Source organism: Eleginops maclovinus, chromosome 1 (genome assembly GCF_036324505.1).
Source record: "Eleginops maclovinus isolate JMC-PN-2008 ecotype Puerto Natales chromosome 1, JC_Emac_rtc_rv5, whole genome shotgun sequence".
In the NCBI taxonomy this organism is placed as follows: Eukaryota; Metazoa; Chordata; class Actinopteri; order Perciformes; family Eleginopidae; genus Eleginops; species Eleginops maclovinus.
In genome coordinates, this window is record NC_086349.1 from 16396429 (window position 1) to 16413530 (window position 17102).

A 17102-nucleotide genomic window follows, 5' to 3' on the forward strand; every position below is an offset into this window, starting at 1 on the left:
GATGAGCTTTTTGAAAAGAGCATACTTGCGGTTATGAGTTTACTCTCCTAGTGTCAGTGCATTTTACTTTATTAAATAAAGTCCTTTGAGCTACACACTATTACAATTTGATGTACAAATGTCAAATTCGGAACCCTCCTATGAGAAGAGCCGATGCATGAAAATGAGCAGCCCTAAAGGATGTGGTTTGGTTCGAGATGAGGAAGAAAGTGAAGAGGAAGGAGTGCACTCTGACAAGCTTCCTGCAAACAACTCGCTGTGTTACAGAAACGCAGAAAATAAAACAGAGCAAATTTTGATTATTTGAAGCCTTTTCTTTTTGGGGATGTCTAATGTTTCTGTGAAGATGCATTGAAGACAAAGAAAAGATGGAAGTGGAGGAGACAATTGAAACGAGGACTTCCTGGTATGATACCTTTGTACACCGTCGTTTTCTGTGGTTTCAAATCTTAACCCTTTGATATAGTTCAGCTCAAAATCATTACCTTTCTATGAATAATGTACTTTAATATAACTTGAAGCACATATCTGCCAAATTAGACAGGTAGGCACATGATACTATGACCTACTTAGTTACTCAGTGTTATGTGTTAATGTTTAGATTTATCTCAGGTAAAATAAGATAACTCTATGAATGGCTGTTTGGTTTTACCCTTTTAAGGTCTGCAGCACAGGGAGAGGCACACTCCATCCCCTGTGACCATGCTGCGGTAAGTCACCCAACATCTAATTCATTTTTTAACATTGTTATTTTCTCCTAAACCCACATATAGACTCTTCTTAAAACCATTAATATTCATTTCACATAAATTCCTGCTTTATAGAAAAAGAGAAAACAAGACCCGACCCCTGAACTTGTGATCAGAATCAACGAGGTGAGGCATTTCTGACACACACCATTTAAACTCTCTGCCTCTTCATCTTACATCGTTGTAACTAGCGGAAGTTAGTCAACCTTACCTTTGTGACCACAATGCTGAGTACAGAGCTGACACAGAGTCAGGAACAATATGTTCAGCAGCGCGATGGCAGATGTTACTCTGAAGTCCTTTTAATGTTGATTATAGGACATATGCTCCATTTCAGCAACTGTTATTTAACTTATTTACAGATGACCCTTTTGATGTTAGCTGTATCTTGCTTATTAGAATCACACAAAGAAACACATTTTTTAACTGCAGGTATTTAAATACATCTCAGTCTGACACTTAGGTGAATTTACAGCTGATGTGGTTACTGTGGCAAAAACGGGCAGACATCTTGTATTTTACTACAGAGGCACAGCTTCAACCTTCTTCCTCTTTGAAAGAGTCACACAGGAAATGAGAGATTTGCACCATGCAACATCTCACCCCTCTCGACATCTCTCTCTTTCCTGAACATTGTCATGTCTTACTCAATTCACTTTGAGCTTATTCTCCTGTGTAACCTGTTGTGTTTTATCAGGATGAAGAGGAAGATGAGGAGGATGAGATGATGTCTGATCGCATGAGGGATTCAGAGGTGAGGTGTTCTTCCTGTGCAGGTACCAGATGTGTGTTGCGTTTTTTTAAATGAATTAATGTACATTCTGTAACAGTTGGAAGAATAACCCACTCAGATAAGCTTGTGAACCATTTTGTCAAACATATCAAAGCTGGAAATGTATTTATTGATTTCACTTTAGGAGCCCAGTAATAAAAGGGTGAAACCTGTGGTGAAGTCAAATAGCCTAACGGGTGTCATAACCCCGGTGAAGACCCCTGCGCTGAAACGCATTGGACAGTCCATTTCGGTAACAATGCACAAAATAAATTCATATACCTGTTGTTATACAAAAACAAAAGCTAACCGTGTTAACTTTCACTGCTCTTTTCAACAGCGGTCTATTAGCTTTCGCACAGAGGCACGACCTTTGCCCCCGGGTCCCCTGCGCCCTCGCTCTAAGGCCTCATCATTTCCACGCCGGCGCAACAGCCAATGCTGGAGCGACACTGTTGAGAGCCATGACCTCACTGCAAAGGAGATCAAAAGACAAGAGGTGCGAAGGGCCGTGGTTTGACCTTAGATCAGCTGCATAAACTATCACGGGTCTTTCTGTATATTGCAATATTTTTTGGGAGATATGTGGGTCGAACAGGGGAAATGTGGCTGCAGTGCACCACTAGTTAGCACTCTTTCAGTCTGTGAAGCAACTCGACCCAACACGATGATTATGAAAGAGGATGTGAGCTGGCACTCCACGCTCAACTTCCTTGTTTAAAAAATCAGCTGTGAGGTTTCATGCTGTCTGTCTGTAATTTCACGTCATATGCAAGTGTGTGTTTGCATGTGTGAATTGTCTGTACTTGCATCCACATGTTGGTTTTTTAATGTGTTCTGCAGGTGATCTATGAGCTGACTCAGGGCGAGAGACAACTCATTGAGGACCTCAGTCTGGTCAAAAAGGTACTTATACACTCAATAAAAACGTTTTAACCTATTTGACTCCTAGAATGAGTACAGACCAGGCCCTGACACATAGGCCCAAGGACCCAACATCTCAAGTGAAACAGACTAGATAGACTAAAAAAAAGGTATGAGCCTAAAATACACACCAGCTAAAAAGAAACAAGAAATGATGGAAAGAGGAGGTGAACACCTACCAAGAGAGGACCACGAAAACACACAAAGCAACCACAAACCAGATGCCTATGTAGGACCCTTGAGTCATAATCTGCCTGTGCTTTTACTTTGTATCAGCAGCTGATTTTATTTTCTCACACTTTGAAACACTTGTGGGTACTGCATTAACTCTTTCCTTACCTTTGCCTCCTGGTCTCTGTGTGCTACCAGGTGTACTATGAGCCCATGCTGAAGTTGGACATCATGACAGAGAGTGAGCTTGGAAAGATCTTTGGTACGCTAGACTCTCTCATTCCTCTCCATCAAGGTAAACCGTCTCTCTGCCTTGAACACTCTCCATTATTTACCTCCTCATTTCCATTGGATTTCATTGTTTTTCACCTCATTATTGTTTATATTAACTTCACACAGTGTATATTAACATATTGTGGGTTTTCTTTCATAAAATGCATGACAGTGGACCAACATTGAATTGAATATTATTATTATTATATTGAATATTCACAGTTTGTGAATGTGGTGATATTGATGTGTTGTAAAGACCCCCCAAAAAAGCAAATAAAGCTTACATTGATTCGTTTAAAGTTTCCTGGCATAACTGAGTGAGAGATTGCTTATTATGCTTTTTTTAGGTAAAGGAAGTTAAAGGAGTTTAATGTTCATCTGTCTCTGAGCTGTAATTACACTGGTATTCAATTGGCAAATATCAATACAACAGTTTGAGTGTCTATTTTTATTGCCTTCCAGATCTTCTGAGTCGCCTTGAGCGGCTGCGGGGATCAGAGAAGACTGTTGGGCAGGTGGGGCCTACACTGGTGGACTGGGTGAGTATTTCCATGGTTACCAAGGACTGATAGAGAATAAGAGAAAATGGCACAGCTTCCTTTACTCTCTCTAGTTCCTGTATTTACTCTATCATGTTCTTCTCTAAACTGTAGCCACAGAGTTCAGTCTGGCTTTTGATCTGACCGCAAATATGCTCCTCCTTCTCTCTCTCTCTCTCTCTCTCTCTCTCTCTCTCTCTCTCTCTCTCTCTCTCTCTCTCTCTCTCTCTCTCTCTCTCTCTCTCCTCTCTCTCTCTCTCTCTCTCTCTCTCTCTCTGCAGTTTCCTTGCCTTGAGGCCTATGTCACGTACTGCTGTAACCAGGTGGGCGCTAAAGCCCTGCTGGACCAGAAAAAGCAGGAGAAACGAGTGGAGCACTTCCTGCGCCTGTGCCAGGAGTCCTCGTTCAGCAGGAAACTGGACCTTTGGAACTTCCTGGATCTCCCTCGAAGCCGCTTGGTGAAATACCCCCTGCTGTTGAAAGAGATACAGAAGTGCACGCCTCCAGAGCACCCGGATGAGGACGTGTTGCCTGATGCTGTGAGTTGGAGACACACAAATACATTTTTCTAAAAGGTTCTATATTATCTATACGTTGGCTGTTTGGGCAAGATGTGTGCTGTTGTGTTTTCTTTAAATGTGCTAATATAATGTTTTATGTACCCAAAAATACTGTTTTAACTTATTTACATATATTTACATTGTTACTTGTGGTTTACATGTTTGTATTAGTAGTATTAGACACAACATTTATCTGGCTGACTGTGGACTATAACACGCTTATTTAAATTATTCAGACCTAGGGCCGTTAAATCAATTAATAACACATAGTTATTGTGCATTTAGGCTTTGTAGGCTTTAGTTTCTTATCATGAAATCCATCAGACTGAAAATTGTGAAGTCCAGGCATTTGGCTTTAGCAAATAGCTACTTGTAAATTGTAAAATACTTTGCACATTGGCGCCCCCAAATGGCAGCAAGACATAATGTTTCTGAAACATGAATTTAAGTGATCCTGTGATTTGACATCATAGTTAAAAAATGAAATGGTCATGTCCACTTATCCTTCATAAACATATCATTCTTTTGGTATAGAGAAAAATACAGATTTTGTTCTATAGCAAAGGAGACTTGAGGAATGATAGGTTCAAAATATGTTAAGGAGACAGTTTTGAATTTAATGCCAATAGGATTATTCTGTGGACATTAAAGGCTCACAAACAGGATGCTATGTAAACATATGTTCCTTTGCTTGAATAAACATACCATGTTCTTTAATCAAACCCAGATCTCAACTCTAAATGTACATTCATTTAAGACTTGTTTGTTCTGTTCAGTTGGAGACCATCCAGAGCATCGTGGCTGAGGTCAACAAGAAGACAGGAGAGGCGGAGTGTCAGTTCTACAGACGGGGTCTCGCATACATTGAAGAAAGCCAGAGACTACAAGAGATCCAGCTGTCCCGCTTCCTCTACTGCCACGGAGAGCTCAAGAACAACAAAGGCCAGGTAGCAGCTCTATTTATAGACCATTAGTTATCTTGAGGTTGATGTTTACTCCTAAACATACTTACTGTAAATACTTACAGACCTTTGCTTCCCTCTGCCCCACTGTCCATTTTTATGTTTTGCTCTTAATATAGACCCTGCATTACCCAATATTTAGCTCTTTGTATTATCTTCTTATATTGCCGGGCCCAAGATATTACTTTATATTTTCATTCTCTTAATAGCTTTTGATATATTGTAGTAAATATTCTCGTAAGGCCATACTTCTGACTTTGTACGTGCGTGTGCCTCCTCTTTCAGCGGCTGCATGTATTCCTGTTTGAGCTGGCCTTGGTGCTTAGCAGGCCAGGGGAGGACAAAGATGGAGGTCATGTGTTTCATGTCTACAGACAGCCTCTGCCCAATTACTTGATAAACCTGGAGGAGATCCCAGATGGGGAGGCTGCTGGAGGGGGATCCTTCAGGGGAGCCTTTACCGGAGGAAATGATAAAGGTAACATAAACATACGTATAGGATAGATCAACTTGAAAAGTCAATTTCAGGTTCATATTCACAAAGTAACATAGAACCAACAAATATTCAATATATCAAGTTATAACAGAAAAGCATTAAGTGGTCTTTATTTAGAATCTATGACCAGCAAATAGTCTGTATCAGTGATGAATAGTCAACATTATTATGATTAATATTATTATTATTACATTCCTAGTTATGTAAAGCTGTGCCATGTTGCCATGTTTCTGGTGAAGCTAGGATAAAAGGTTGAATTTAGGCTACAACAATGTCTATAGACACAGGGAAATCACTGCCACTCCACTAGTTGAAGAGAATTACTTGAAGTGAAACCCACAAATTTACTTCTACTTAATTTACTCCTTCCTTTTCTCCATCTATCCATCTCCCAGTGAAGAACTGTTTCCGTGTGAGCAGCAGAGGGCGCTCCAAAGCTCACCCTTACTGCCTGCAGGCCAACGACTCCTTCAGCAAGCAGCAGTGGATCACCTGTCTGCGGCGGGCCATTGTCCAGTCCCGAGACAGGTCCTCTTTGACCAGTCAGTCGCAGCTCTGCCTTCCCCCTGATCCCATCCTGTGTCACATAGCCGACCTCAGCCTCAACTCGGACACAGAAATGGTAGACCATAACAGTCGCTGAAGACAAGGAGGCCCGGGGAGTGTCTTTACATCTGTACATTGACACTGGAAGGAATAAAATATGGACTGTTAGGGAAAGATTGTGCTTGGACACAAATATAGAATTTTGTGCATGGATTTTCCATTGTATTTGTTAAAGGATTGTGTATTTGTGGTGATGATGACTGTACAGCTTGAGAACAGTATTTTCTGAATGTGTATTCACAGTGTTAAATGTTTTCATAGATTTTTCTGTTTAATTTTTTAATAAATAAACTGACACTTGAAAGTTTTTCTGAAGTACTCATGGCAAAGTCCGCAAACACTTATCTAAGTATAGCCAGCAAGATCCACAAAGAAAAGATTAGTGATGATTATCCTCCCTCCCTCTCTCCCTCTTCCTCTCTCTCTCCCCCCTCTCTCTCTGACACCGGTGACAGGGCAGGACAGAGGTAGACTTTCAGTTCTAGCCTTCAATACACAGTGAAACAGTAGCCGTGCCCTTATGCATTTTTAACAGCTCAGCAGGTGATGGGAACAGTTTGGTTGGGACAGTTTGTCCACAGATAGAGTGACCAAATAATGAGGTGAGTCAAAACAGCTTTCATTATTTTACTAATGCTACCACTTTTGACAGAAATGATTTGCAAACTTACATTTTTTACAATGTTGTGCCATATATCGGCGACAAACAGCAATTACTTGGCTAGCTGCTCAAAACATGCCTCTGTTATGAAATTCTGCATATTCTATTTCATGTTATTCTTAAGTTAATGTGCACTTGATGTGAGTTCTCGAGGATTGACCTCTCTTTGTAAAGATGTGCCCTGAACCTGATATGTTTATATCTGCTGCATTGAGGTGTCTGTGAGACCTTGACTTTCCTAGCTGTCCTGCAAGCTGTAATTACGAGAAGGAATTGCAAGCCAAGATGGATCAACTCGATCTATTCAAGATAAGGATTTAACTTTAAGGGATTATCATTCACAAATCAACCCTGTTCTTTTCCCCTCAGCTGTTAATGACACTCATTTCCCTGGAAAAAAGGACGACTTTCCTTTGAACTACAATCACGTTCTGCTCACCTTTGACACTGCCTGCGAATAAACAGGTGTTTTTCTTTTTGGGAAACACTTCTATATGTCCTGGGAGACACAATACACGCTTCCAAAGTGTAGTAGTAAAATAGGATGCCCGGAGCTAGTGGCGTCAATGCTGAGGGGTCTTGTGAGGCCCTGTGTCGAACCCTTGTCTCCCAGAAGGGCCTGCAGAGAGAGACTGCTGACATCTCTCACTCTGTCCTCTATACCTCACTGATGGGCCTGCTTCTGGTCACCGACAACGAGGTGAGAAAAACCCATTTCAACCCAACTTCTTAATGTGGAATTCAGGACACTCAAGAGAAAAACATAAACACAGACGGAGAGATTGTGTAAAATAATTAATGGAGAGTACACGCTGACACACACGTGTTTAAGCAGCTGTCAGCACTCCTTGGTCTCTAATAGGATGAATGCTTCAGGCTGACCTCCTTTTAGCCTCTCTTGTTATGCTGTAGGGATAAGGAGGCTAAATCTGCCCTCCCAATACACTGCAGATTCACTGACACGGCAGGGTTAAGACAGAAGGACAGTTGCATGTTTTACAGACACAGGCAGGGGTGAAATATTAAGGCAAACATGCAGCTGATCACATGTGTACAAAAAAAAAAAGGCGGTATTCTTGCAGACAAAGTTTGGGTCAATATCTTCTTGTGTTGTCTTTTTTTCCCAGAAAGAGAGGCTCACTGTAGGAAGTGGAAGAGTTGGCCTTAAAAACATAGGAAATACAGTAAGTGCTTAGCAATGCATTGTGGGCTTTAATCAAAGTCCTTATGGGTATACTGCATCACATTTTGCAACAACATGCTCACTTCCCCAATGCTTTGTCTTCAACCCAGTGCTTCCTGAACGCAGTTGTCCAATGTTTGTCTCACACGCGTGGCCTCCGGGACTACAGCCTCCTCAAGTCCTACAGGGATGACAAGTTCTCCAAAGAGGAGGCTAAGCTCATGGAAGGTAGATTCCTCTCTTCTGTCGTTGCCTCCTCTTACTGCTTAGTTTTTAAAATCTTTTTCTAATTTCTTATTGCTTTGTCTCACTGTGCCAGCTTTCTCTCAGGTGCTGTCAGGCCTTTGGGATACAAATGAAGGGGACACAGTGGTAAACCCACGACAGTTTTACAACATTTTTAAAGAAGCGGTGCCTTACTTCAGTGGATACAGGTGAGAATATATATTATGTTTCTCTTTCCCTCAAAGTTATCTTTCCATGAGACTTTAATGCAATACAATATCTATGTGTGTATCAGTACAACTGTTTCAAGGACAAGACAGGAACATTAAACTATTATGTGTACTCCCACAATGTGTAGAGATTGGTTTTGGAGTTCATACAGAAATTGCTGCCTTTAACAATGCATAAAGGAGTATTTTCCTCTGTGTTTCACCCAGTCAACAGGATGCACAGGAGTTCCTCAGGTTCCTATTGGACAAGCTGCACACAGAAATCAATCGCAGACCCTACGTTCGAAGAACAGGAAAGGAGCCTGAACAAAATTTTGCCAGATTTAGGTTTGTATATTTGAGTGGAAAAGATTCTGTCCGTAAAACTTTAAAGTCTTCTTGTGACAACATGTCTATTACACTCATGCCAGCAGTGGCTCAGTAAGTAGGGGCTTGGACTGGGAATCGTAGGGTCGCCGGCTTAAGTCCCCGAACAGACTTGAAAAAATATGGAAAGTGGACTGCTACTTGGAGAGGTCCCAGTTCACCTCCTAGGCCCTGCTGTGGTGCCCTTGAGCAAGGCACCGGACACCTCCAATCCCCCCACCCCATTGCTCCCCGGGCGCTGCACATAGTTGCCCGACTGCTCCTTGTACTAGGATGGGTTAAATGCAGAGGACCAATTTCACTGTGTGCGCTCTGCTGTGTGCATGTATGTGACTAATAAAGAGGGTTTCATCCTCCCATTCTTCTTCTTCTTCTTCATGCCTTCTTCACCCTTAGGATTTCAGAAGAGGTCGCTGCCATGTGGAAGAAGCACTTGGAGAGAGATGACAGCAGAATAGTAGGTAAGGAGAACAATGCAGTCATAGTGATCCATCAGAATAATCCACAAAATGAGTTAAGTGATGGCAACCCTCTGATACTTCCTCCTCCCCTTCTCACAGACCTGTTCTCCGGCCAGTTGAGGAGCTCGCTGCATTGCTCCGTATGCTCCCACTCCTCCAACACATTCGACGTGTTCTGTGATCTGTCGCTGCCCATCCCCAAGAGGAGCTCCGCTGGGCAGGTCACGCTGAGGGAGTGCCTAGAGCTCTTCTCTCAGGAGGAGAAACTGGACAAGGATAATTCCCCTGTAAGTTTACACAAAGTAATGGATTTTGACGCGTCTCCAACTCTGGGGTAAGAGGTCAATGAAAAAGGCACTGTAACCTTGGAATGGTTTGTTCCAAAACTGGATTTGTTTCCATCTGTAACCTACACCTTTTGTACTCTTTTCTATATAAATCATTGTTCATACTTTTATCCTTATTTATTTTATTTATTTGTGCACATGATGCCAAAGAGCTTGTACTTTGTCAATGCAAAACAAAGCAAACTAAAACTTACTATGATAGGTAAAAACACTGGTCAAAAACAAATGGAATCATAGAAAAAAAGTACTGAAGACATATAATGAAGTCATTTTTTATTTTATTTCAAACTGTTACGTGATGATGGACCTCTATATCTAGTAATATATGGATATTTTAAATGATTACAGTGAGGTTATTTCAAATCATTTGAAGACCAGAGTTTGAAAGAAAGCCTGAGAATAAATATATACTTCAAAAGCATTCGTCAAATTTAACTTTCTAAACAAATATCAAAGTTAGGGATAAATAGTATCACCTGACCTATGTTGATTTACTTACTGCTCTATATAAATCAATAAAAGTGTAGTGCAAACAACAAGTCAAATAACAATACACGGGGGAAAATGTAATACTTTCCTCAATATTCCAGATCATTTTCATTCATTTCTAAAACCAATAGCTAATGACAATGGACCTTGTGTTTTTTTAAATGTTTTAAAATGTTGATGTGTGTGTATGTGTGTGTTTGTTTATGTGATTTCAGATGTGTGAAAGGTGTAACAGGCACACTGAGTGCACCAAGCGGCTTTCCATCCAGAGGTTTCCCCAGGTTATTGTGATCCGTATCCTTGACCATAAGTCGTACTAAGTGTATTAAGCTTGTTATGAGCAAGTGATGATTTTGTGCAGGACTTTATAATAATACTTAACAGTTTCGATCAGATCTGAACCGTTTTACGACATCTCGCTGGTCTATCAGTAAAAGCACGGTGTATGTGTCCTTCCCTCTGACTAACCTGGACCTCGGACGTTATGGGCCTGTCGACTGTGGTAACCAAACAAAACCTTTCTTTAAGATTTCTAGAAGTTTCTAGACTAGTTCTAATAATAACTAAACAATTTCATTGTTACATAAGTTAAGAAACATAAGTTCTGAATAATGGAATAAGTAAGTCATAATGTCTCTGTGTGTCCCCAAAGGCCCAGTTCTGTATGATTTATATGCAATATGTAACCATGCTGGCACAGTGAACATGGGCCACTACACAGCCTGCTGCTCAGATGAAAATGGTTGGTGCTTCTACAATGACTGCAGGTGAGAAACGTCCTGCACAAAAAATCTTTTAGTTTTATAATACCCTGCAAACAGAATTGTCTATGTACAACAGCCTGCGTTGTCTGTAGGTCATCTGTTTTGATATACCTATTAACAGTGGTGGATAAAAAGTTAAGAATTTGTACTTATTGGCATCAAAATATACTTGAAGTACCAACAGTAGAAGTACTTGTCATGCATAATAGTCCATTTATAATCACACATATTAAGTTACTGGATTAGGTTTATTGATGCATTGATGTGTTCATCCTAACTGGTGGGGGTAGGGAGCCAATTGTAGTTCTTTATAGTAGTGTATACTGCTGCTGGATATCTTACCTATAATTATATGTCAATGTTTATTTATTAGTTGACTTGTATTTTGTGTTGGCTAATAATGTCCATCTGTAAGGTAACTAGTACTTAAAGCTGTGAAAAACGTACGAAAAGCACAATATTTTCTTTGAAAATGTAGAACAGTGGAAGTATAGTGAAGAATACAATTTAAATATTAAAGTAAAGTACAAATACCTTAAAATCGTAAGTAAATCTACTTCAATATCTTCGACTACTGTCTATAAAACTGAAACTGTTTCTTGTGATTTCTTTCTATCTTTTCCACTACAGTGTGACTCCAGTCTCAGAGAACCAGCTTCAGACCAATCAAGCCTATGTGCTGTTCTACCAGCGCAGCAACAGTACCACCATCAGGAAATAGATCCAAGACTGGCTGAGCCAAGCAGCCAATCAGAGCAACTTTACCTCCAGTGTCCATAGAAACAAATAGAAGCAGCAGTACTGGCACCTATAAGCAGCTCAATCTTAATGAGTATGCCACCAAATAAACTCTGTGGAGGAAGAGGGAGATGCCATGGTCACTTTAAGGAAAGCTTGACGAAGCAATCTCCCCTCCTGAATCATAGAGATGCATTTGAAGAGTCTCAGTGAGAGACAGAGGCAGCTCAGACTTCAGCCTTAAGAGTGTCCGCCTACTTCTCAGGCAGAGCAGTAACTTGCACATGATGCATAGCTCTTGATGTTTAATAATTGTGATTCAGGCTTGTGATGCAACATACACCCAAATAAACAAAGATACATATTGGGTAGAATAAAAATAGGCAACAACTGATGACTCAATAAGTGGCATTTCATCTAAAGCTATGATTTGTGAAAATAAAGAGAACATGATTCAAAATGTCTTTAGCGTATGCTTACTCTGACAGTTAACCCTGAAACTTGAAAACATTGGAATGGTCTTTCCTGCAACAGAATTATAATTTCTATGTATATATAAATGTATGTATTTTTTTACATCTGTGTTTTAAATTACACTATTGAATGTGTGATTTTTGAAACATCAATAAAAGACCACTGAAAACATCTGAGCAATGAATTACAATAAGAGAAAAAGACAGATTTCCAGGGGACAGTGTACAAAGCTAAAGTACATTCATTCTCCAAACAAATATAGTAAAGAAGGTGTCAATTAATTGTTTTTGTAGGAGTAATTCACTTTTAGGTATTGCTAGGTTTTATTTCCCAATACAAATAAAGATACAATGTAATGGATATGAGATTAAATAAATAAAACCAAATCTAAATAAATATTAGGTTATTAACACAGACCTAATATGCTTTGATGTTATTGACATTGCATTAATTGAAACCAAACAGAAAATTAGGAAGAATAAGACCTGTATTTGTTTCTGAAACATGATTTATTAGAAAATGATAGTTACGTTTTTTATTTGCAAAACAAATGCATTTGTTTGTAAGTAGTGTTTCGTGTTTGCAGACCACACTGTGTTTGTTATTGAATTATAGGGCATTTGTAAAACATTTTTAGTTTGTTTGTGGAGTAATGGCAGGAAATTAGCTCCATAGGAGAGTCAATATCAACAATAAGTAAAAAAAAAAACAACATCAAAGAAAACAGGGATAAAATACACATTTGGTTTGGATTGCCTTCCCTATTATTATAATTTTTAAGTGGTGCCATATTGTTGTTTCTTCAAGTTAGAAAAAGGTGCCACAGCCTACCGACAAATGACGTACTTGTGCACATGCGCAGTACCTGTGGGCGGAGTTTTCCAGTCGGTCAGGAAGAGGAGAAAGGCGGACACAGAAACATCAAGCGGTAATCTTACTCAGCTATAGCTTTTAAACTTTAATGCCGATTCTTGTTTCACTCAGAGAAGTATCACAGCGGTGCAATGAATGCTGAAGATATGATTTCAGAGAGAATACCTTGAATGACAGTGATCCAAACCACGGGAAACACCGTTAGCTTTGTTGCTAGCTAATGTTAGCTGGTTTGACAGGCCCGGACTGCACAGCCTTTCAGTAGGAATGGGAACACAGCACGGAAATGTCTCATGTTTACACCCTCTAACTCCGAGGCAGCCTCGGTTTGCCAGCCGGGTGGTTTTTCGTGAGATTAAATCAGGGTATTTTAGCGAAACTGTGAGATAAGGAGACCGGTCTTCTATCGTTACTGAGTAGTTACTTCTCACGTTATATGGCAACCATGGTCAGAGGTGGGAGAAGTACTCAGATCTTGTACTAAAGTAAAAGTAGAAGTACTAGAGTGTAGGAGTACTCTGTTACGAGTAAATGTCCTGCATTCAATATGTTAAATTAGAATAGAAAAGTATTTTCATCAAAATGTACTTCAAGTACTCCTTTTATGCAGATTTGCAAAATTTCAAAATAATATTTTAATGTTCTGATCTGATTTATGAGTTTATAAAAGCTGGTAAAGATTCATCTAGTTTTAATTACATGGTATACTGCAGGGTAGCTTGCCAATGTTACTCCAGGTGTATCTACAGTCTGTTTTAAGTGTTGTTAATATTTCACATTATTAATCCAAATCTAACTAAATATATTAAATAAGTTGTAAATCTGTAGTGGAGTAAAAGCACATCATTAATCTCTGAATTGTAGTTGGGTAGAAAGTACAACATTTTGAAATACTCAAGTAAAGTCCCTCAAAATTGTACTTGCATTACATTTAACATGCATTAAAATGTCATTGTTATAGTTTAAACTTCGTATTCATCACCTTGTCGAATCATTGCTCATTTTTGTAAAAGTATGTTTGGGTTTTGCACTCTTTTAAACAGATGGCTGCTATCAGGAAGAAGTTGGTGATAGTTGGGGATGGTGCATGTGGAAAGACTTGCCTTCTCATCGTCTTCAGTAAGGACCAGTTTCCCGAGGTCTACGTCCCCACTGTGTTTGAGAACTATGTGGCTGACATTGAAGTGGATGGGAAACAGGTGAGACATAAAACACTAGGATCTGTGGCGTCCAAAGGGCCCCAAGTAAAAATACAATCAAGTTAGACGTTAACCATTTAGGGGGACAACTAACTATGAAAAAAAAAGAAAAATCAGCTGATTCTTGTCTTATTTAATTGTTCAATGTAGTTAAATACCAAAACATGTAAACGTTATAATTTCCAAATTCTCACTTTTGAAAGCATCTAATATTAGGGAATTTTAGCTTGAAAAATTATTGATTAATTATTAAAATAGTTGCTGATCACTTTTTTGTATGTTTTGTTTCAGTTTTACTTTTTTAATTTATGAATATTTAAATAGGTTTTAGATATAATCTTTGGCCTTTTGGCTGTTTTACTGTTTAAAGTATGATAATAATGATGTTACGAGTCTGACTTACATTCTAACATAAATGCTCACATGTTCTTGTTTACTTTTCACATTCATTTATGTCCTTAAATGTAACTCTCTCTCTCTCTCTCTCTCTCTCTCTCTCTCTCTCTCTCTTCTCAGGTGGAGCTAGCACTTTGGGATACAGCAGGTCAGGAAGACTATGACAGACTGAGGCCTCTCTCCTACCCTGACACTGATGTAATTCTCATGTGCTTCTCTGTAGACAGCCCTGACAGTTTAGGTATGGTCTTTGCAATAGTTACACCAATGAACACCTTGTTATGAAAATGTATATATGTTGTTAATTACTGTATTCTTTCCTTCTGCCTACTGTAGAGAATATTCCCGAAAAGTGGACACCTGAAGTGAAACACTTCTGCCCAAATGTTCCTATCATCCTCGTGGGTAACAAAAAAGATCTACGCAATGATGACCACACCAGACGAGAGCTTGCCAAAATGAAACAGGTCCGTGCCTTTTTGTTTAAAATAGTTATGTATGTGCACATTTCTTTGTATAAATGTCTAAATGTAAAGTTTTTCCTGGCATGTGTCTCCAGGAGCCGGTGAAACACGAAGATGGCAAAGACATGGCGAACCGCATCAGTGCCTACGGCTATCAAGAGTGTTCTGCCAAAACCAAAGATGGTGTTAGGGAAGTCTTTGAGATGGCAACTAGGGCAGCACTGCAGGCCAAGAAACGTGGCAGGAAATCCAACTGCCTTCTGTTATAGGCTCTGGAAGAAGAGGAAGCTGCCGTCAAGCACAGATGGAAAGGGCGGCTTTCATTGAGATTTGACAGGGGAGAAAATTGGGGTGGGCCCAGAAAATACTTGTGTGTGCTCAATTTCTTATCACCCACTTATCCTTAACAAATTAAAACAGGTCTTAAATTATTTTAAAGGCTTTTACACGTTGGTCCTTGGTCTATACATTAGAGGATGTGCCAATTTTCTTCAGCCTATCAAAAACTTTCAGATCTAGAGGTCTGTAGGGCAGATCGTTGGGGGGAGGGGGGTGAATTGAAGTTGAGTAGATGTAAACGGGGTTAAAATGTGCCATGATGGGAATGAAGAGAGAAAAGGTCCTTACCAGGCCAAAGAAAATGGGGACATGACAATGAAATACGGACAAAAGACATAAATATTAAATAAGTTTGAATTAAGACGATGTCTAAGTGGATTTTACACAGTATCGCCTACATGTAGTGCCTTGAGAGCAGTGGTAAAGAAACGTAAGTTGTGGGGTAGGGATTCATAACTTAGATAGGGTATTATTTTGTCATTTGTAGTTATCACACATCACATTTGTGAATGCTTATTCCCTGTCATTGGCTTTGCTCCTTCAGGCCCATATTCTGACTCAGGCGCTATGCAGGGGTATGCCTAAACTAGATTGTATGAGTTGATTTCCCATACTGAATTACTTACCTGTACTTAAGAGAGAGAGAGAGAGAGAGAGTGTGTGTGTGTGTGTGTGTGTGTGTGTGTGTGTGTGTGTGTGTGTGTGTGTGTGTGTGTGTGTGTGTGTGTGTGTGTGTGTGTGTGTGTGTGTGTGTGTGTGTGTGTGTGTGTGTGTGTGAGAGAGAGAGACTAACTGTATGGTGGTTTGTTTTCTCCAGTGCAGGTTTGCATGCAGTGAATGTGTGTATATTTGTGTGGGTGCGTATTAACATATGTGTCTATGTACTGTATGCATGGGAAGGCCTTCTGCGTCACTGACCTAACCCCTTATTTCCATGCCAAAGTTACCCCTGATGGCCACATTTTATGGCTCAGATGGGTAATGGAATTAACAGCTACTCAGAGTGACATAGAAACTTTCACTTTACTGGAAGACATTGTAATATACCTAGAGGCACAATCAGGTTAAACATATTATGAGTTTTTAGGACCTTTTTTGTGTGTACCAGAGATTCATTTGACTGTGTTAATCGGTGGGTCAAATCTTGAGTGGTGTAGTTGATAAGTTGATATTCTTTCAGATAGATGATAGGCTTATCTTATTACTATAATGTCCATTATGTACTGTTTGTCTCACAAGGCTTTGTAAGGACATGTTAATGATGTGTATTTCAAGTCTGCCTTTTTTTCCATTCTCTCCATCCCTCCTTAAATGAAATTGTCATTATTGTACTATACTTATACTTTTTATTGTTGATGTCTCTAATTTTCTTAGCATATTTTAATCATTTTACTTAATCCTGCTGTTTTGATCAGCTTATGTCAGTTAAATGATCAATTGTAACCGTAATATTGTTTTGTTTAGTTAATTGAAGATAAAGCTTGGTGTGCAAGGCTGGAATGTTTTAGGGATGGGCTCCTTTCTTGTTTATCTTTTCTTTTTTTGTACTGTGACATATTAAGGTTTTTGTTTCTGGATTTTTTTTCCAAATAAAGCTGATATTAGGGATTCTGTTGTAAGGTATTTGTGTTCTTTACATTTATTCACTATTATTTGCAACAATTTTTCTTATATTCCTTGCATTAATTTACTTTTACCCCCAAATAAAATATGCATAACTCTTCAAAAATAACTGATTCTATGATTTAATATGTATTTACACGTCTGATTATCAATAATATATAAAGTATTTTAGACATTTCACCGCAGCGGGATGAATTAAGGACTACAGATTCAGATTT

The 17102-nt window shown here is 39.3% G+C and overlaps 3 protein-coding genes across 3 annotated transcripts; all 3 read left to right on the forward strand.

Annotated features, from left to right (window-relative positions):
• The first annotated feature begins 202 nt into the window (after positions 1–202).
• Positions 203–6359, forward strand: arhgef3l (Rho guanine nucleotide exchange factor (GEF) 3, like). The gene is made up of 13 exons (XM_063891262.1): positions 203–406; positions 662–710; positions 825–875; positions 1447–1503; positions 1667–1774; positions 1862–2020; positions 2365–2427; positions 2815–2911; positions 3352–3428; positions 3710–3967; positions 4765–4935; positions 5236–5428; positions 5842–6359. The coding sequence occupies exons 1-13, from the start codon at positions 369–371 to the stop codon at positions 6087–6089; spliced, it is 1569 nt and encodes a 522-aa protein (XP_063747332.1). The 5' UTR covers positions 203–368; the 3' UTR covers positions 6090–6359.
• A 113-nt stretch (positions 6360–6472) lies between these two features.
• Positions 6473–12177, forward strand: usp21 (ubiquitin specific peptidase 21). The gene is made up of 12 exons (XM_063891275.1): positions 6473–6654; positions 7083–7413; positions 7841–7897; positions 8007–8124; positions 8216–8330; positions 8559–8678; positions 9114–9178; positions 9278–9465; positions 10230–10308; positions 10409–10516; positions 10667–10781; positions 11409–12177. The coding sequence occupies exons 2-12, from the start codon at positions 7258–7260 to the stop codon at positions 11497–11499; spliced, it is 1212 nt and encodes a 403-aa protein (XP_063747345.1). The 5' UTR covers positions 6473–6654; positions 7083–7257; the 3' UTR covers positions 11500–12177.
• Positions 12178–12822: 645 nt separating this feature from the next.
• Positions 12823–16869, forward strand: LOC134869593 (rho-related GTP-binding protein RhoA-C-like). Its single transcript, XM_063891355.1, has 5 exons — positions 12823–12918; positions 13907–14062; positions 14579–14699; positions 14795–14925; positions 15018–16869. The coding sequence occupies exons 2-5, from the start codon at positions 13907–13909 to the stop codon at positions 15189–15191; spliced, it is 582 nt and encodes a 193-aa protein (XP_063747425.1). The 5' UTR covers positions 12823–12918; the 3' UTR covers positions 15192–16869.
• The last annotated feature ends 233 nt before the right edge of the window (positions 16870–17102 follow it).